The sequence below is a fragment of the Leptodactylus fuscus genome, chromosome 3, assembly GCF_031893055.1.
Source record: "Leptodactylus fuscus isolate aLepFus1 chromosome 3, aLepFus1.hap2, whole genome shotgun sequence".
Classification (NCBI taxonomy): Eukaryota; Metazoa; Chordata; class Amphibia; order Anura; family Leptodactylidae; genus Leptodactylus; species Leptodactylus fuscus.
Window position 1 is genome coordinate 247,134,167 of NC_134267.1, and position 21,729 is coordinate 247,155,895.

At 43.8% G+C, this 21,729-nt stretch overlaps 2 protein-coding genes across 2 annotated transcripts in view; one reads left to right on the top strand and one right to left on the bottom strand.

Annotated features, from left to right (window-relative positions):
* Positions 1-2,550, top strand: part of LOC142198405 (uncharacterized) — a 30,172-nt gene extending 27,622 nt beyond the window's left edge. The window contains exons 5-6 of the mRNA XM_075269435.1: positions 577-2,199; positions 2,368-2,550. Of these exons, the coding sequence (XP_075125536.1) occupies positions 577-2,199; positions 2,368-2,507 (1,763 nt within the window). The 3' untranslated portion in view covers positions 2,508-2,550. The remainder of the gene's footprint in view (positions 1-576; positions 2,200-2,367) is intronic.
* Positions 1-21,729, bottom strand: part of LOC142198394 (uncharacterized) — a 1,100,421-nt gene that overhangs the window by 976,338 nt on the left and 102,354 nt on the right. The gene's annotated exons all lie outside the window — the stretch shown is intronic.

A 21,729-nucleotide genomic window follows, 5' to 3' on the forward strand; every position in this document is an offset into this window, starting at 1 on the left:
GTCCAGTAACTCTCCTCGTTCCTCATACCTGATAAGCAGGGGAGCAGCCCCGAGGGGTGAGGAGCTCATCTAATGTTTGGCGTCTTACAGGGCGTCCACCTGTTACTGGTAATAATGCTGCTGCTTATTCTGGACTTTCTCTCGGAGAAGCAGAGGATATTCTATGTCCAGCCGGAATGATCTCCGTGCGTCTGTCACTGAGGATACAGCAGAAGCTGTACTGTACTCTACTCCACATGACTGAGTGAAAGGACTTGCACCGACCTACAGCGTCTGAGCAGCCGGGGAGGCTAAGGAAACTTTTTTTTTTTTGTGCCAATACTTTAGTTTCCTTTTACTTATTGCCATTTGTATTGATGCACAACCCTGTTATCTGGAATCTGTTTGGTGTTTCTCCCCGGAGGCAGCGGACGTCCAGGCATCAATACAACAGTCTCCTTACCGAGTGACAGTGATGTAGTGATGTATACATGATATCTTATTGCCTGATTCACACCCTATGCAAATCATAGAACATGCAAATTAAATTTCTGCTAAAATCAATAAGAATCATAAAATCTATTTTTACTCTTACAGAAAATCCCAGTGCGATCTCTGAGGGAAACGTCCTGTTATCAGTAAGTGATAAAGGAGAAGATGAAGATATGATGGAGCGCTCCTCAGGAGAAAACCTCATTACCCCTCATGTACATCCAGGACGTCACAGTACAGATCCATCATATAATCCCCCAAATCATGAGGAACCTTCTGACCAACCACAGATTGTGACCACAAGTACTGAGAAGAAAGGCGGGAAAAGGTTTCAGTGTGAGGAATATGGAAGAGAGTTCATAAATAGTGCAAGTCTAGTAACACACAGAAGAAGTCACACAGGAGAGAAGCCATATTCATGTTCAGAATGTGGGAAATGTTTTACAACGAAAGGAAGTCTTGTTATACATGAGAGACTTCACACAGGGGAGAAGCCATATTCATGTTCAGAATGTGGGAAATGTTTTACTACGAAAGGAAATCTTGTTATACATGAGAGAATTCACACAGGGGAGAAGCCATATTCATGTTCAGAATGTGGGAAATGTTTTACTATGAAAGAAGGTCTTGTTAGGCATGAGAGATTTCACACAGGAGAGAAGCCATATTCCTGTTCAGAATGTGGGAAATGTTTTACTATGAAAGAAGGTCTTGTTAGGCATGAGAGATTTCACACAGGAGAGAAGCCATATTCATGTTCAGAATGTGGGAAATGTTTTACTACGAAAGGAAGTCTTGTTATACATGAGAGACTTCACACAGGGGAGAAGCCATATTCATGTTCAGAATGTGGGAAATGTTTTACTATGAAAGGAAATCTTGTTGAACATGAGAGACTTCACACAGGGGAGAAGCCATATTCATGTTCAGAATGTGGGAAATGTTTTACTAAGAAAGGAAATCTTGTTGAGCATGAGAGACGTCACACAGAAGAGAAGCCATATTCATGTTCAGAATGTGGGAAATGTTTTACAGATAGAACTGATCTGGTTATACATCAGAGAATTCACACAGGAGAGAAGCCATATTCATGTTCAGAATGTGGGAAATGTTTTACTACGAAAGGAAATCTTGTTGTACATGAGAGAATTCACACAGGAGAGAAGCCATATTCATGTTCAAAATGTGGGAAATGTTTTATTATGAAAGAAGGTCTTGTTAGGCATGAGAGATTTCACACAGGAGAGAAGCCATATTCATGTTCAGAATGTGGGAAAAGTTTTACTACGAAAGGAAATCTTGTTATACATGAGAAACTTCACACAGGAGAGAAGCCATATTCATGTTCAGAATGTGGGAAATGTTTTACTATGAAAGGAAATCTTGTTGAACATGAGAGACTTCACACAGGAGAGAAGCCATATTCATGTTCAGAATGTGGGAAATGTTTTACTACGAAAGGAAGTCTTGTTATACATGAGAGACTTCACACAGGAGAGAAGCCATATTCATGTTCAGAATGTGGGAAATGTTTTACTACGAAAGGAAGTCTTGTTATACATGAGAGACTTCACACAGGAGAGAAGCCATATTCATGTTCAGAATGTGGAAAATGTTTTACTATGAAAGGAAATCTTGTTGAACATGAGAGACTTCACACAGGAGAGAAGCCATATTCATGTTCAGAATGTGGGAAATGTTTTACTACGAAAGGAAATCTTGTTATACATGAGAGACGTCACACAGAAAAGAAGCCATATTCATGTTCAGAATGTGGGAAATGTTTTACTACGAAAGGAAATCTTGTTATACATCAGAGACGTCACACAGGAGAGAAGCCATATTCATGTTCAGAATATGGGAAATTCTTTTCATGTAAATCGGATCTTATGAAACACGAGAGAAGTCACACAGGAGAGAAGCCTTATTCATGTTCGGAATGTGGAAAATGTTTTAGAGATAAATCCAATCTTATTAGACATGAGAGAAGTCACACAGGGGAGAATAATCTTGTTACCTGTGACGGAATACAGTAAAGGGAATAGCCATTTTGATGTTCTGTAGGTGGGAAATACCCGGCACTGCCTCTTGGTCTCGGTGACACAGCTCATGTTTTTATAAGACTCTGGCATTTTTCCCATAGTATTTTGCATTTCCTTTTAGTATTTGTAGCCTAAACGTTGCAGCCAATCTGGAGGCCGCGCAGATCTTTCCATTATACTTCTCTCTGTTTATGCTCCACTCCCACTTGCATGGCTTCCTCCAGTGAAACAACCACTAAGTTGTAGAGAAGTGGAAGCAAGTGATTGCACCCAACCCAACTGACTAACCACAGAGAGACATCCATCCAAGGAGGAAGTCCCCCCGCTAGCTCTTTATTACAACTAGCCAGACTCTACGGGAAAGAAGCCCACAGCTCTTTATCAAGGAAGAAAAGACCACCCTGAAGGAGAGGCTCGGCCCGGGTCCTCATATACAACCCCGAAGGGCCTTGGGATAATGTCACAATACGAAGCCATGAGCAGTGGGAGTACCAGGCCACTCGACGTCGGATGAGGAAGAAACTGAATTGTCCCAAGTGCTGCAGTAGGAGTGGTCATATCATTTCTGATCGTCTCAACACCCAATATGCTAATTGTGCTCCATACTGTCAGGCGGTGTCTGCTCAAGTCCAGCACTACTGACCTGACTGACTGGTAAAACTAACACCACCAATGGCTCAGGAGTGGGGGGAGTTAGAGAAAAAACTACACCTATGCCAGAACCAGATGCCGAGCACCTACTGAAGGATGCAGAGAGCCGGATAGAGGTGGTGATGGGTCCTCTTTACAAACCCCAAGAGTCAACGTGTGTGATCATGTGAAAGGCCAAGTGGAAAGCCATGGAGGTGAACAGGGAACGATCCAGAGACCCCCGACAGGATAGCGGGTATGGAGGTACTTATATAGAGGACAGCAGGGTGAGAAGGTATTACAGTAATCAGACCGACCCAGAGACCCCCGACAGGATAGCGGGTATGGAGGTGCTTATATAGAGGGCAGCAGGGTGAGAAGGTATTACAGTAATCAGACTGACCTGGAGACCCCCGACAGGATAGCGGGTATGGAGGTGCTTATATAGAGGACAGCAGGGTGAGAAGGTATTACAGTAATCAGACCGACCCAGAGACCCCCGACAGGATAGCGGGTATGGAGGTACTTATATAGAGGACAGCAGGGTGAGAAGGTATTACAGTAATCAGACCGACCCAGAGACCCCCGACAGGATAGCGGGTATGGAGGTGCTTATATAGAGGGCAGCAGGGTGAGAAGGTATTACAGTAATCAGACCGACCCGGAGACCCCCGACAGGATAGCAGGTATGGAGGTGCTTATATAGAGGGCAGCAGGGTGAGAAGGTATTACAGTAATCAGACCGATCCGGAGACCCCCAACAGGATAGCAGGTATGGAGGTGTTTATATAGAGGGCAGCAGGGTGAGAAGGTATTACAGTAATCAGACTGATCCTGGACCCCCGACAGGATAGCGGGTATGGAGGAGCTTATATAGAGGGCAGCAGGGTGAGAAGGTAATACAGTAATCAGACCGACCCGAAGACCCCCGACAGGATAGCGGGTATGGAGGTGTTTATATAGAGGGCAGCAGGGTGAGAAGGTATTACAGCAATCAGACCGACCCGGAGACCCCCGACAGGATAGCGGGTATGGAGGAGCTTATATAGAGGGCAGCAGGGTGAGAAGGTATTACAGTAATCAGACCGACCCGGAGACCCCCGACAGGATAGCGGGTATGGAGGAGCTTATATAGAGGGCAGTAGGGTGAGAAGGTAATACAGTAATCAGACCGACCCGGAGACCCCCGACAGGATAGTGGGTATGGAGGTGCTTATATAGAGTGCAGCAGGGTGAGAAGGTATTACAGTAATCAGACCGACCCGGAGACCCCCGACAGGATAGCGGGTATGGAGGAGCTTATATAGAGGGCAGTAGGGTGAGAAGGTAATACAGTAATCAGACCGACCCGGAGACCCCCGACAGGATAGTGGGTATGGAGGTGCTTATATAGAGGGCAGCAGGGTGAGAAGGTATTACAGTAATCAGACCAACCCAGAGACCCCCGACAGGATAGCGGGTATGGAGGAGCTTATATAGAGGGCAGCAGGGTGAGAAGGTATTACAGCAATCAGACCGACCCGGAGACCCCCGACAGGATAGCGGGTATGGAGGAGCTTATATAGAGGGCAGCAGGGTGAGAAGGTATTACAGTAATCAGACCGACCCGGAGACCCCCGACAGGATAGTGGGTATGGAGGTGCTTATATAGAGTGCAGCAGGGTGAGAAGGTATTACAGTAATCAGACCGACCCGGAGACCCCCGACAGGATAGCGGGTATGGAGGAGCTTATATAGAGGGCAGTAGGGTGAGAAGGTAATACAGTAATCAGACCGACCCGGAGACCCCCGACAGGATAGTGGGTATGGAGGTGCTTATATAGAGGACAGCAGGGTGAGAAGGTATTACAGTAATCAGACCAACCCAGAGACCCCCGACAGGATAGCGGGTATGGAGGTGCTTATATAGAGGGCAGCAGGGTGAGAAGGTATTACAGTAATCAGACTGACCTGGAGACCCCCGACAGGATAGCGGGTATGGAGGTGCTTATATAGAGGGCAGCAGGGTGAGAAGGTATTACAGTAATCAGACCGACCCGAAGACCCCCGACAGGATAGCGGGTATGGAGGTGCTTATATAGAGGGCAGCAGGGTGAGAAGGTATTACAGTAATCAGACTGACCTGGAGACCCCCGACAGGATAGCGGGTATGGAGGTGCTTATATAGAGGGCAGCAGGGTGAGAAGGTATTACAGTAATCAGACCGACCCGAAGACCCCCGACAGGATAGCGGGTATGGAGGTGCTTATATAGAGGGCAGCAGGGTGAGAAGGTATTACAGTAATCAGACCGACCCGAAGACCCCCGACAGGATAGGGGGTATCTCTTGCCTGAGGTCTGCTTGGTCTTGTGGATAATCCCCCGACCTCGCTCTCCTGATACTAAATATTGTTTATGTTCCTGGTCCGGGGGGTCCTGGATGTAAAAATCCCCCAAAACGCATTTATATGACGAGACAACAAATGTTATTCTATTCCTCACATGTAACTTGTGTATTACGGGATGTGACGCTTTATTGTTTTATCTTATTCGGAGTTCTGAATCTTCACTTTTACATTTTTTTGTGTTTTTTTTTTTCCTGTAATTTAGTTTTTGTGGCTTTTTTAATTTTGTAAATTTTGGGTCTTTTTGTTTTTGCAAGTTATCGCAGTTTATTGTCTGGGATTTTATGATAACTTTTATTTTGGGACATATCTACCCATAATGTGATAAATCTGCTGTAACTGTTACCTGTATTGGAACGAAGCTCAAGGGCAGAATTCAGAGAAAGGGGGCAAACAGATACCCTCCCCCGACTCTTTGGTTTTAGTATTTTCATGACATCACTCCTGGGCGGGGGGGGGGGGGGAGGGGGAGGTGTCAATCAGAGTGGAGATGGGAGTCGATTAGAGGAGGCAGAGCCCGGAGTGGATAAGAAATGTACAGGAAAGTCACAGGGAGCCGGGCTAACACTCTACATACAATTCACTTATGTTGGTTTATACTGATACGTCTTCTGGAAGAAATTTTGTACAAAACATCTTATTTTTGGCTTAAGCTACTGTTTGCTGAATAAAGTTTTTGCAATCTTTCAATTTTTTATTAGTCTCATTTTTCAAACCATGTTCTGTGGTAGAAGATAGAAGAGTCTACAGCTCTGGGCCTGGTGAGGGATACCCCGTCCTGGAGGCGTCTTCTCTCAGCCACTTCTAGGCAAATAAAGGTCCCAAAAGCAGGGGGTCCCTATTACAAAGCAGGGGGGTCCCTATTACAGAGCAGGGGGGGTCCATATTACAGAGCAGGGGGTCCATATTACAGAGCACGGGGTCCATATTACAGAGCAGGGGGTCCATATTACAGAGCACGGGGTCCATATTACAGAGCAGGGGGTCCATATTACAGAGCAGGGGGTCCATATTACAGAGCAGAGGGTCCATATTACAGAGCAGGGGGTCCATATTACAGAGCAGGGGGTCCATATTACAGAGCAGGGTGTCCATATTACAGAGCAGGGGGTCCATATTACAGAGCAGGGTGTCCATATTACAGAGCAGGATGAGGGGCGGAGCCTGACCGCGTAACATGGTGGTTGCTGTTTGCTAGAGCTCCACAGCTCTGGGACTTTGATACGGCCGTCTTGCATTACCTACCTAGCAAACATGGTCAGAACTAACAAGGACAGACAGGGGGACACCCCAGGCACCCCGAGGATGTCTAAACAACAGGGGGACTTACAGAGCTACCTGAAAAAGAAGAACGCTTCTCCACGCGGCCTGCCCGAGATGGCGTCGGACCTGCAGAGGGATCCGGAGTCGGATGAGGAATCTGAAATGGAGAGTGTAACAGGAGGTGAGCGCTCGGATTCAGGTACCACACACATCTCCCATGATTTTTTACACAGAACACTTGAAAAAGCACTATCTAAGGCTCTTAATCCTGTCTTAGCCGAGTTGGTGGCAATCAAGGCTGAAATCAAAGCTACGGGGCACAGAGTGCAAGCTTTGGAGGACACTTATTCCTCTGCACGTGACAACGCGGAGATAGTCTCTGACCATCTGCAGTGCCACACTGAGCTCCTTGATCGCTCTCTCTCCTTGATTGAGGAACAGGAGAATAGGAGCCGTAGGAGGAATTTACGGCTGAAAGGCATACCTGAATCCTATACACCAGAGGATCTACCCAAGATGGCGGAAGGCCTTTTTTCAGAATTGTTGGGCCCGGAACGTGCAGCGCAAGTAGTTACAGAGAGGATACATAGAGCTTTGCGCCCAAAACCACGTCGAGGAGACCCTTCTCGGGACATCGTATGCGGTCTCCTCTCTTTCCGTGACACACAAGCGATACTAACGGCAGAACATACTAGAGATCAGGTCTCCCTGGACGGCACTGAAATCTCCATATACCAGGATATCGCTCCGTCAGTCCTGGCTAAGAGAAGGCTCCTCAAACCCTTATTGGATGAACTAAGGGCTCGGAATATACAATACGTTTGGTTATACCCTTTTGGCTTGGCTATTGTACAGGGTGGAAAACGTATTGCCATACATACCCTGAAAGATTTAGCTGCGGTCTGGTCTCTTCTAGATATTGAGCCACTTGATATACCTTCGTGGCTCCCTTCTCGGAACTTGAGTGCTATACCATCTTTGCCGCCCCTGCCCTCCTGGACGGAATCTGCTCGATTTCGGTCTCCAAAGTCGAAGAAAACCCCTCTTAGAGATCAACAACAATAATATGGTTCCTTAGGCTACTCATGGATGGAGTTCATTACTGCCCGACCTACTCCTCTATACTTTATCTATCTTTTCTCCCGATCAGGACGTTCTTTGACTGTTTTGTTTGTTCTCCCTGAATCTTTCAAGATCCCTGACTTACCTGAGTTGTTGAAGATTCCAGGGTTTTGAGATTGCGGGTCATTTGGATGTTACACGTTTATATGCTATTTGACTACGAGTGCTCTCTTGGCTGCAGTGGTTATACGATTGATTGCCCAGTAGATACGGGCTTTGCTTCTAATGAACCAGTTTGGAATGTTATATGTTGAATACTCACCTGAACATGTTCCTTGCTAGTAGGTTATTCTGTTCCTCTTATGCACCTGTTATAGGACGGCCCTTCCTTAGTCCTCTCCCGATCAGGACTTATCCTCACGCCTCCCTAGTTCACTGTTACTTATTGCTCGCTTAGTGTCTGCTTCAGTGGGAGTTGTTCGTCTCACCTGAGCTTATCTACCTTGTTTGAACGTGTTATTCTTGTTTTTCTCGATCTTGTTTATCACGGTATTTTCTTCTGTTTCTATTTTTCTTCTTCTCTCCTCTTCTACCTTCCTCCTCTTCCTTTCCCTGTCCTTTTCTTCCTCTTCTCTCTTCCCCCTCCCTCCCCTCCTTTCTTTCTTCAAGCTTCTTTATTTCTTGTAACTGCTTACTGTTCGTAGACTTAGTAAACGGTTTTGCTTGTGTCATTGTTGGGTACATTCATTGACATTGTATGAACAACATGCCCTCTATGACTCCTACCCCCGTATCTGTGACTTCATTTAATGTTAACGGATTAAATTCCCCTAATAAACATCATTGGCTTATGACTTTATCTAGGAAACTTAAAGCAGATATCCTGATGTTACAGGAAACTCATTTCAAGGCTGGTAACATTCCTAAGCCCTGTAAATCAGATTTTGACACGTGGTACTATTCCACACATCCCACTTCCTCCTCTAAAGGATTTGTGATTGCTTTAAGAAAATCGCTTCCTTTTGTAGTTACACAACAATATGCTGATGCGGAAGGCAGGGCTCTTTTTATTAAAGGACGATTAGCTAACTGTCAAATGACATTGGCCTCGATTTATGCCCCTAACCAAGGTCAGGTGGCTTGGTTACTGAGCACACTGATGGTACTTTCTCAATTCGCACAAGGTGAAATCTTATTAAGGGGTGACTCAAATTTATTGCTCGACCCATATCTAGACTCCTCTTCCAAAAAAATTGTCTATGTCCCAAAAAGCCATCAGACGTTTACATACTACACTTCAAGATTTACATTTGATAGATTCCTGGAGGATAGCCAAGCCCTCGGTTAGAGATTATTCTTTCTTTTCCACACCCCACAATTCACACCAAGACTTGGATTATATTTTGTGCTCTAAATCTCTTCTAGATCCTATCACTGCTTCACTAATTGGAATAATAAGTATTTCTGATCACGCCCCGGTCTCTACCTCTTTTTCCCTTCCTGAGCTCACCCCCAGGCCTTGGACCTGGCGCTTAAATGAGAGAGTTTTCGACAACCCTGAAGTTAGAGAACAAATTGGCAAGGAAATTGAACTGTACTTCCAGTTGAATAAGTCCCCTGATTTGTCACCCACCTTGTTGTGGGAAGCACATAAGTCCTATATTCGTGGGCTTCTCATTGCCAAGGCCTCAGCCCTGAAAAAAGAAAGATTCATTAATGTTACAAATTGCAGAAAAGAAAAGCATCCTTACTGGCGATCGACGATTTAACCGTTTTAAGGGAAAAATTGAAAAAGACTCTTAATGCCTTTTCGGCTAAAGCTCTATTATATTGAAGGGTACGGGTATACGCTCATGGCAATAAGGGTGGTAGGTTTATGACGGCGATGAAGAGAAAGGAGAGAGCACGAGCTCATATTGAAGCTATCAAATGTGATGATAATTCACTAGTTTACGACACGCCTGATATAGCTGAAGCGTTTCACAGATATTACTCCTCTCTATATAATTTAGAAGAGAACACCCATTGCCATCCACCCTTCTCGTCCGATAGCCCAGATGACAAGCTCAGCCGTATGTAGCTCTTCCTAAGTTCACTGCATTTGCCATCTCTCAAGGAACAAGACAAATTAGCTCTATTATCACCAGTCACCGAATCTGAAGTTAAATCCTCCCTCTGTAGCTTCCCGAGTGGCAAAAGCCCTGGTCCGGATGGGCTTACTTCTCATTATTATGCGATATTTCACACAGTTCTTGTCCCACATCTCACCTCATTCTGTAATGCTCTCCTCCAAGGTGTCCCTAGGATGCGTCAGTCTCAGGAGGCACACATTACCCTTATACACAAAGAGGGTAAAGACCCCACGGATTGCTGGAATTACAGGCCAATTTCTTTGCTAAATCATGACGTGAAAGTCCGGGCCAAACTTCTCGCTCTATGCTTGAGAGACCTAGTCCCGCAATCAATTAATGAAGAACAAGTGGGTTTCATTAAAGGGAGGGAAGGTAAAGAAAATACCCGTAAGCTATTGCATATTATTGACCTGGCCAAACAGTCAAATCGCCCTCTGTTGCTTCTGAGTGTTGATGCTGAAAAAGCATTGGACCGTGTGAATTGGTTGTCTATGTCTGAAGCCCTTAAGGCCTTTGGGTTCGCTCCTTGTCCAGGCAATCCTCTCCCTTTATGCGCAACCACATGCTAGGTTACGGATTAATGGATCCCTCTCCCCCTATTTTGAAATTGCAAATGGCACCAGGCAGGGCTTCCCCCTCTCGCCTACCTTGTTTGTCCTTACTCTAGAGACGTTTCTGCAGGCAGTGCGGCAGAATCCCCATAGCCAAGGTTTTTCGGTAGCAAACGGATCAATTAGCTCATTGGCTTTTGCTGATGACGTCTTATTCCTCCTATCCAACCCGTTGACAGCCCTTCCCGAATTACAGTCCCTCATTGATGTTTATGGATCTCTTTCCAATTACTCCGTCCCAGTCTCCATCCCAGCTCCCCAGGTTTCTCCACTGAAACCACTGGTCCCTTATGTTTGGAAAGACACATGGATTAAATATTTAGGTATTCATCTACCCTCTGATCTAAGCAGTGTGTACCCATTACACTTCTCTCCCTTGCTAAAAGACTTAGTCTACCCTACAAGGCTATGATTTTCCATATTTGTCCTGGCTAGGGAGGAGGAATCTTTTACAGATGTATGTGCTCCCTAAGGTTATGTATCTTTTACAAATGTTGCCTATATACTTACCAAAGTCCTTTTTTCCGCTGTTGAAGAGGCTCTTCTCTACTTTCCTTTGGATACACAAGCCTCCGCGACGTTCGTATTCATTGCTCACTAAAGGAAAGAAACAAGGGGGCATTGCATTAGCAGACATGCGGACATATTATAAATCAATACAACTCTCCAGATGGATGTATAAATATTCCTTGACGACAGATTTGGCGAATGAACTGTTTGGCCCCAACCTGCTACACTCTCTGTGGTTACCCGTTCTGAGATCTCTATCCTTCTGAGGGGTCCCTATGAAACTTGGCTCGAACATAAGGAACAATTGGCTCCCGCTCCTTCGCCGATTTTACCAGCAACCTTGACCCCCTTTCTCCTGCTGACGAAGGTAACTGGACTTAGGATTGATACCTCCCTCTGGCAGTTGCTGAAAAATCTTCGACTGAAGGACCTGTTTCACAATACTTTGCCAATTTCTCAGCAACAACTTCAAAACCTTCTTCCTGGGATGAAACTGAATTTCATAGATCTCGCACAACTCACTACTATTCTCAGGAAACTTTTACTTTCCTCGACCCCCTGTAGACCTCTCACTCCGTTTGAGAAAGGCTTGACTTCGCTCCTCCCATCCCAGAGGAAGATTGCCTCCTGTAAAGCTATGCTCACGCCTTTCTCTGAACCAACTCTCCAATTAGCCCTCTTTTTTCTGCAGAAGATGTGGACCTCATCCTAAGATATTCTCATAGTCCATCTGTTTGTGTGAGACTGCAAGAACTTCCCTATAAAATACTTACCCGATGCTATCACACTCCAGATTGGCTTTTTCGTCATGGCCTTAGGGATTCGGATCTTTGCTGGCGATGCCACCGCGGGCCTGGAACTACGATGCATATATGGTGGTCCTGTGACTTGATCCAGCCCTTTTGGAGTGAGATTGAAATTCAAATTAACAAAATATTGCACATCTCGGCGCCACTCTTTCCAGATAACGTTCTTTTATCGGGCCCAGATGGATCTCTGAGCCCCAACAAAAAAGCTTTATGGTCGCAATTGATCGGAGTAGCAAAATCGTTAATCCCCTTATTCTGGCTGAATGCCTCTCCCCCCAACGATAGATTTGTGGATAGACAGTGCATCAGGTGGCACGCTCTGAAGAATTACATAGTTGGAAAGAGAGGAAGCATGATAAATATGTGAAGATCTGGTCTAGATGGGGGAAACTGTTTGGATAACTTCTTGTGATTTAAAGTGGTTACTATATCTATTTGTACATTTTGCTTTAGTCCTCCTCCCCCTTCTCCGTTCCTCTCCTTTGGCCCCTTCCCCCTCCTTCTCCCCCTCTCTCTTTCCTCCTTTACTCCTCTTGCTGTGCTTTTCCTCTTCTCTGCCTTCTACATATCCAGAGTTATGTTGTTTTTATCCATTTTCCTCTGACACATGTACTGTGATGATGTTCTTTACCTGACTGCAATGTTAAGCTCATAGTTTGTAGCTCTTTTCTAATGTTATTCTGTCCCAGTGAAGGTGAATTTTACTACTTATTTGTTGCATTTGTAATGGCTGTACATTTGAAATCTTCAATAAAAAGAGATTAAACAAAAAACAAAGCAGGGTGTCCATATTACAGAGCAGGGGGTCCATATTACAGAGCAGGGTGTCCATATTACAGAGCAGGGGGTCCATATTACACAGCAGGGGGTCCATATTACAGAGCAGGGGGTCCATATTACAGAGCAGGGGGTCCATATTACAGAGCAGGGCGTCCATATTACAGAGCAGGGCGTCCATATTACAGAGCAGGGGGTCCATATTACACAGCAGGGGGTCCATATTACAGAGCAGGGCGTCCATATTACAGAGCAGGGGGTCCATATTACAGAGCAGGGGGTCCATATTACAGAGCAGGGCGTCCATATTACAGAGCAGGGCGTCCATATTACAGAGCAGGGGTCCATATTACAGAGCAGGGGGTCCATATCACAGAGCAGGGGGTCCATATTACAGAGCAGAGGGTCCATATTACAGAGCAGGGGGTCCATATTACAGAGCAGGGGTCCATATTACACAGCAGGGCGTCCATATTACACAGCAGGGGGTCCATATTACAGAGCAGGGGGTCCATATTACAGAGCAGAGGGTCCATATTACACAGCAGGGGGTCCATATTACACAGCAGGGGGTCCATATTACAGAGCAGGGGGTCCATATTACAGAGCACGGGGTCCATATTACAGAGCAGGGGGTCCATATTACAGAGCAGGGCGTCCATATTACACAGCAGGGGGTCCATATTACAGAGCAGGGGGTCCATATTACACAGCAGGGGGTCCATATTACACAGCAGGGGGTCCATATTACAGAGCAGGGCGTCCATATTACACAGCAGGGGGTCCATATTACAGAGCAGGGGGTCCATATTACAGAGCAGGGGGTCCATATTACAGAGCAGGGTGTCCATATTACAGAGCAGGAGTCCAAATTACAGAGCAGGGTGTCCATATTACAGAGCAGGGCGTCCATATTACAGAGCAGGGGGTCCATATTACAGAGCAGGGGCTCCATATTACAGAGCAGGGGTCCATATTACAGAGCAGGGGGTCCATATTACAGAGCAGGGGCTCCATATTACAGAGCAGGGGGTCCATATTACAGAGCAGGGGGTCCATATCACAGAGCAGGGGGTCCATATTACAGAGCAGGGGCTCCATATTACAGAGCAGGGGTCCATATTACAGAGCAGGGGTCCATATTACAGAGCAGGGGTCCATATTACAGAGCAGGGGGTCCATATTACACAGCAGGGGGTCCATATTACAGAGCAGGGGGTCCATATTACAGAGCAGGGGGTCCATATTACAGAGCAGGGGGTCCATATTACACAGCAGGGGGTCCATATTACAGAGCAGGGGGTCCATATTACAGAGCAGGGGTCCATATTACAGAGCAGGGGCTCCATATTACAGAGCAGGGGGTCCATATTACAGAGCAGAGGGTCCATATTACAGAGCAGGGGCTCCATATTACAGAGCAGGGGGTCCATATTACAGAGCAGGGGTCCATATTACAGAGCAGGGGCTCCATATTACAGAGCAGGGGGTCCATATTACAGAGCAGGGGTCCATATTACAGAGCAGGGGTCCATATTACAGAGCAGGGGCTCCATATTACAGAGCAGGGGTCCATATTACAGAGCAGGGGGTCCATATTACAGAGCAGGGGGTCCATATTACAGAGCAGGGGCTCCATATTACAGAGCAGGGGTCCATATTACAGAGCAGGGGTCCATATTACAGAGCAGGGGGTCCATATTACACAGCAGGGGGTCCATATTACAGAGCAGGGGGTCCATATTACAGAGCAGGGGGTCCATATTACAGAGCAGGGGGTCCATATTACACAGCAGGGGGTCCATATTACAGAGCAGGGGGTCCATATTACAGAGCAGGGGTCCATATTACAGAGCAGGGGCTCCATATTACAGAGCAGGGGGTCCATATTACAGAGCAGAGGGTCCATATTACAGAGCAGGGGCTCCATATTACAGAGCAGGGGGTCCATATTACAGAGCAGGGGTCCATATTACAGAGCAGGGGCTCCATATTACAGAGCAGGGGGTCCATATTACAGAGCAGGGGGTCCATATTACAGAGCCGTCTTTTTCCTCTTGCCATCATGGACATTTTTTGAATACCAACATTGATACATATTTTATTCTGGATTTTGATGAAAATAAAGGCTACGTTTTATTAAAGTCTGTTTGCTGGATTCATCGTGTGGCTATTCAAGTTTACCTCGAGCTGGGAGGCTAGTTTCCGTGCATGCACACCTATTCAGGAGGACTACAACACGGCATGATCAGAGTGGATTTCATAATCAGTTATTGATTGAAGACATGTGAGTGAGCTGACACGCTTTTGTTCTAGTGATGCCATGTGCAGGTGGAGGAGCCAAGAGAGGAAATGGAAGAGGAGGTGGTGGACCACGAGGATAATGACACGACCTGGACCTGTCAAGTGGGGAGAGCAGTGGAGATGTGGAGGGAAGTGCAGCACCAAAGAGGGTGGCTAGAGGCAGAGGCATGTCCAGAGGCAGAGGACAGCTGGTTCATCGAAGCCAGGCCACAGCCAGCAGGGACCAACATGTTCCCTCTTCTAGCCAGCCTAGAAAAACTCCCCCATCGAGGCCATGGTCTTCGGTGGTGTGGAGATTTTTCAATGTATGTGCAGAGGACAAATATAGTGCGGTTTGCACACTTTGCAACTCAAAAGTGAGTAGGGACTCTGAAAAGAGCAACCTTACAACCACTGCCATGTGACGTCATTTGGAAGGCAAGTACTGGGCTCAGTGGCAGAGAGCAAACGCAGGACTATTGTCGTCTGGCATTGTCACCACTACAGTCCAGACCAGCAGCCAGGAAACCTCCACCACTTTGGGGACTTCTCCCTCATCCTCCCCTTTTCCTGTCTCAGCTCCTTCTCCTGCACCATCATGCACCTCTTCCCAGCAACCCACCATCTCCCAAACGTTTGAGCGCAGACAAAAGTACAGCGCTACCCACCCACATGCACAAGCCTTAAACGTGCACATCTCCAAACTCCTGGCCCAGGAGATGTTGCCGTTCTGGCTTGTGAAAACTCAGGCCTTCCGTGACTTGATGGCAAGTGCGGCACCTTGCTATGCCATCCCTAGCTGTCACTACTTCTCCTGCTGTGCCGTCCCCGCCTTGCACCAGCACATATCACGCAACATCAGGCGGGCACTAAGTTCTGCACTTTGCACAAAGGTCCACTTGACCACCGATGCGTGGACAAGTGCATGGGGACAGGGACGCTACATTTCACTGACAGCACACTGGGTGAATGTAGTTGAGGCTGGGACGGGGTCACAAACTGGGGCGGCCTACCTCATCTCCCCGCCCAACACTCCTGGCAGGGTCTCTGAACCACCACCCTCCTCCTCCACCTCCTCCGCCATCACATCGAGCCCAGCTACCTGCTGGAAACGCTGTAACACTGTCGTGGGGAGATGTCAGCAGGCCGTGCTGAAGCTCATAAACTTGGGGGACAGACAGCACACTGCCTCCGAGGTGAGGGATGCCCTCCTTGATGAGACGTCAATATGGCTTTCGCCGCTGCACCTGGGCCCAGGCATGGTCGTGTGTGATAATGGCCGCAACCTGGTAGTGGCTCTAGAGCTTGCCAACCTCCGACACGTTCCATGCCTGGCCCATGTTTTCAATTTAGTCAATTTAGAGGTGCAACGGTTTTTAAAAACGTACCCTGTGTGAGCAGCAGAGACCCTTGATGGAGTACCATCTCCAAAACCCAAGGGTTCCTCAGAGTCAGCTCCTGCAGTTTCTGCACCATGAGTGGCCGTGGATGGCAGACTTATGCGAGATCTTGCATGTCTTTGAGGAGTCAACCATGAGGGTCAGCTGTGACGACGCAATTGTGAGTGTAACCATCCCGCTCCTGTGTGTGATGCGAGAATCCTTCATCACCATCAGGGATAACGCATTGGACGCTGAGGAGTCGGGGATAGGAGCAGAAACATCCCAGCAGGATAGTCATGGCACACTCCTGTCCGCTTCACAGCGTATAATGACGGAGGAGGAGGATGAAGTGGCAGATCTCATTGTCACACAGGAGGCTAGCGGGGAAGTTCATTGTGTCCCATTGCTGCAGCTCGGATGGGGCGAAATGGAGGAGGAGGAGGAAATGGAGAGTGAGCATTCCGGTGGGGGCAGCCAAGTGACGCCAAGTATCCGACACATCCCAGTATTTATATCACATGGTGGTGACATCATCACAGGTCCTTCATCCTTCTCCTGAGCTCCGCCCCCATGTACTGGTCACATGATAGCGGTGACATCATCACAGGTCCTTCAGCTCTTGCAGCTCCTGCTCGGTGGTCAGTGCTGTTGTCTTGTTCTCTCTGTTATCAGCCATTACCCCAGGCTATAGATATATATATATATACTGTATATACAGCAGTGACTGCTCTCAGGACATGATGGAGGATCAGCGAGTGCTCACATCCCCAGGTTAGTACAGACTAGTGCGGGGTGTATAATAGTGACCAGTATATATAATTTATAAGGGGGGGTGTATAATAGTGACCAGTATATATAATTTATAAGGGGGGGTGTATAATAGTGACCAGTATATATAATATATAAGGGGGGTGTATAATAGTGACCAGTATATATAATATATAAGGGGGGTGTATAATAGTGACCAGTATATATAATATATAAGGGGGGTGTATAATAGTGACCAGTATATATAATTTATAAGGGGGGTGTATAATAGTGACCAGTATATATAATATATAAGGGGGGTGTATAATAGTGACCAGTATATATAATTTATAAGGGGGGGGTATAATAGTGACCAGTATATATAATTTATAAGGGGGGGTGTATAATAGTGACCAGTATATATAATATATAAGGGGGGTGTATAATAGTGACCAGTATATATAATATATAAGGGGGGGGGGGTGTATAATAGTGACCAGTATATATAAGGGGGGTGTATAATAGTGACCAGTATATATAATATATAAGGGGGGGTGTATAATAGTGACCAGTATATATAATATATAAGGGGGGGGGGGTGTATAATAGTGACCAGTATATATAAGGGGGGTGTATAATAGTGACCAGTATATATAATATATAAGGGGGTGTATAATAGTGACCAGTATATATAATATATAAGGGGGTGTATAATAGTGACCAGTATATATAATATATAAGGGGGGGTGTATAATAGTGACCAGTATATATAATATATAAGGGGGGGTGTATAATAGTGACCAGTATATATAATATATAGGGGGGGTGTATAATAGTGACCAGTATATTTAATATATAAGGGGGTGTATAATAGTGACCAGTATATATAATATATAGGGGGGGTGTATAATAGTGACCAGTATATAATATATAAGGGGGGTGTATAATAGTGACCAGTATATATAATATATAAGGGGGTGTATAATAGTGACCAGTATATATAATATATAAGGGGGTGTATAATAGTGACCAGTATATATAATATATAAGGGGGGTGTATAATAGTGACCAGTATATATAATATATAAGGGGGGTGTATAATAGTGACCAGTATATATAATATATAAGGGGGTGTATAATAGTGACCAGTATATATAATATATAAGGGGGGTGTATAATAGTGACCAGTATATATAATATATAGGGGGGGTGTATAATAGTGACCAGTATATATAATATATAAGGGGGTGTATAATAGTGACCAGTATATATAATATATAAGGGGGGTGTATAATAGTGACCAGTATATATAATATATAAGGGGGGTGTATAATAGTGACCAGTATATATAATATATAAGGGGGTGTATAATAGTGACCAGTATATATAATATATAAGGGGGGTGTATAATAGTGACCAGTATATATAATATATAAGGGGGGTGTATAATAGTGACCAGTATATATAATATATAAGGGGGTGTATAATAGTGACCAGTATATATAATATATAAGGGGGGGTGTATAATAGTGACCAGTATATATAATATATAAGGGGGGATGTATAATAGTGACCAGTGTATATATAATATATAAGGGGGATGTATAATAGTGACCAGTGTATATATAATATATAAGGGGGGTGTATAATAGTGACCAGTATATATAATATATAAGGGGGGTGTATAATAGTGACCAGTATATATAATATATAAGGGGGGTGTATAATAGTGACCAGTATATATAATATATAAGGGGGGGGGTGTATAATAGTGACCAGTATATATAATATATAAGGGGGGGTGTATAATAGTGACCAGTATATATAATATATAAGGGGGGTGTATAATAGTGACCAGTATATATAATATATAAGGGGGGGTGTATAATAGTGACCAGTATATATAATATATAAGGGGGGTGTATAATAGTGACCAGTATATATAATATATAAGGGGGGGTGTATAATAGTGACCAGTATATATAATATATAAGGGGGGTGTATAATAGTGACCAGTATATATAATATATAAGGGGGGTGTATAATAGTGACCAGTATATATAATATATAAGGGGGGGTGTATAATAGTGACCAGTATATATAATATATAAGGGGGGTGTATAATAGTGACCAGTATATATAATATATAAGGGGGGTGTATAATAGTGACCAGTATATATAATATATAAGGGGGGGGGGTGTATAATAGTGACCAGTATATATAATATATAAGGGGGGGTGTATAATAGTGACCAGTATATATAATATATAAGGGGGGTGTATAATAGTGACCAGTATATATAATATATAAGGGGGGGTGTATAATAGTGACCAGTATATATAATATATAAGGGGGGTGTATAATAGTGACCAGTATATATAATATATAAGGGGGGGGTATAATAGTGACCAGTATATATAATATATAAGGTGGTGTATAATAGTGACCAGTATATATAATATATAAGGGGGGTGTATAATAGTGACCAGTATATATAATATATAAGGGGGGAGTATAATAGTGACCAGTATATATAATATATAAGGGGGGTGTATAATAGTGACCAGTATATATAATATATAAGGGGGGTGTATAATAGTGACCAGTATATATAATATATAAGGGGGGGTGTATAATAGTGACCAGTATATATAATATATAAGGGGGGTGTATAATAGTGACCAGTATATATAATATATAAGGGGGGTGTATAATAGTGACCAGTATATATAATATATAAGGGGGGGGGGTGTATAATAGTGACCAGTATATATAATATATAAGGGGGGTGTATAATAGTGACCAGTATATATAATATATAAGGGGGGTGTATAATAGTGACCAGTATATATAATATATAAGGGGGGGTGTATAATAGTGACCAGTATATATAATATATAAGGGGGGTGTATAATAGTGACCAGTATATATAATATATAAGGGGGGGGTATAATAGTGACCAGTATATATAATATATAAGGTGGTGTATAATAGTGACCAGTATATATAATATATAAGGGGGGTGTATAATAGTGACCAGTATATATAATATATAAGGGGGGAGTATAATAGTGACCAGTATATATAATATATAAGGGGGCTGTATAATAGTGACCAGTATATATAATATATAAGGGGGCTGTATAATAGTGACCAGTATATATAATATATAAGGGGGGGGGGGTGTATAATAGTGACCAGTATATATAATATATAAGGGGGGTGTATAATAGTGACCAGTATATATAATATATATAAGGGGGTGTATAATAGTGACCAGTATATATAATATATAAGGGGGGTGTATAATAGTGACCAGTATATATAATATATAAGGGGGGGGGTATAATAGTGACCAGTATATATAATATATAAGGGGGGTGTATAATAGTGACCAGTATATATAATATATAAGGGGGGTGTATAATAGTGACCAGTATATATAATATATAAGGGGGGTGTATAATAGTGACCAGTATATATAATGTATAAGGGGGTGTATAATAGTGACCAGTATATATAATATATAAGGGGGGTGTATAATAGTGACCAGTATATATAATATATAAGGGGGGTGTATAATAGTGACCAGTATATATAATATATAAGGGGGGGGGTGTATAATAGTGACCAGTATATATAATATATAAGGGGGGGTGTATAATAGTGACCAGTATATATAATATATAAGGGGGGTGTATAATAGTGACCAGTATATATAATATATAAGGGGGGGTGTATAATAGTGACCAGTATATATAATATATAAGGGGGGGTGTATAATAGTGACCAGTATATATAATATATAAGGGCGGGGTGTATAATAGTGACCAGTATATATAATATATAAGGGGGGTGTATAATAGTGACCAGTATATATAATATATAAGGGGGGAGTATAATAGTGACCAGTATATATAATATATAAGGGGGGTGTATAATAGTGACTAGTATATATAATATATAAGGGGGGAGTATAATAGTGACCAGTATATATAATATATAAGGGGGCTGTATAATAGTGACCAGTATATATAATATATAAGGGGGCTGTATAATAGTGACCAGTATATATAATATATAAGGGGGGGGGGGTGTATAATAGTGACCAGTATATATAATATATAAGGGGGGTGTATAATAGTGACCAGTATATATAATATATATAAGGGGGTGTATAATAGTGACCAGTATATATAATATATAAGGGGGGTGTATAATAGTGACCAGTATATATAATATATAAGGGGGGTGTATAATAGTGACCAGTATATATAATATATAAGGGGGGGGGGTATAATAGTGACCAGTATATATAATATATAAGGGGGGTGTATAATAGTGACCAGTATATATAATATATAAGGGGGGTGTATAATAGTGACCAGTATATATAATATATAAGGGGGGTGTATAATAGTGACCAGTATATATAATATATAAGGGGGGTGTATAATAGTGACCAGTATATATAATATATAAGGGGGTGTATAATAGTGACCGGTATATATAATATATAAGGGGGGTGTATAATAGTGACCAGTATATATAATATATAAGGGGGGAGTATGGATGTTTGTTCCTCAATCACACCCAAACGGCTGAATCTACATATTGGCCATGAA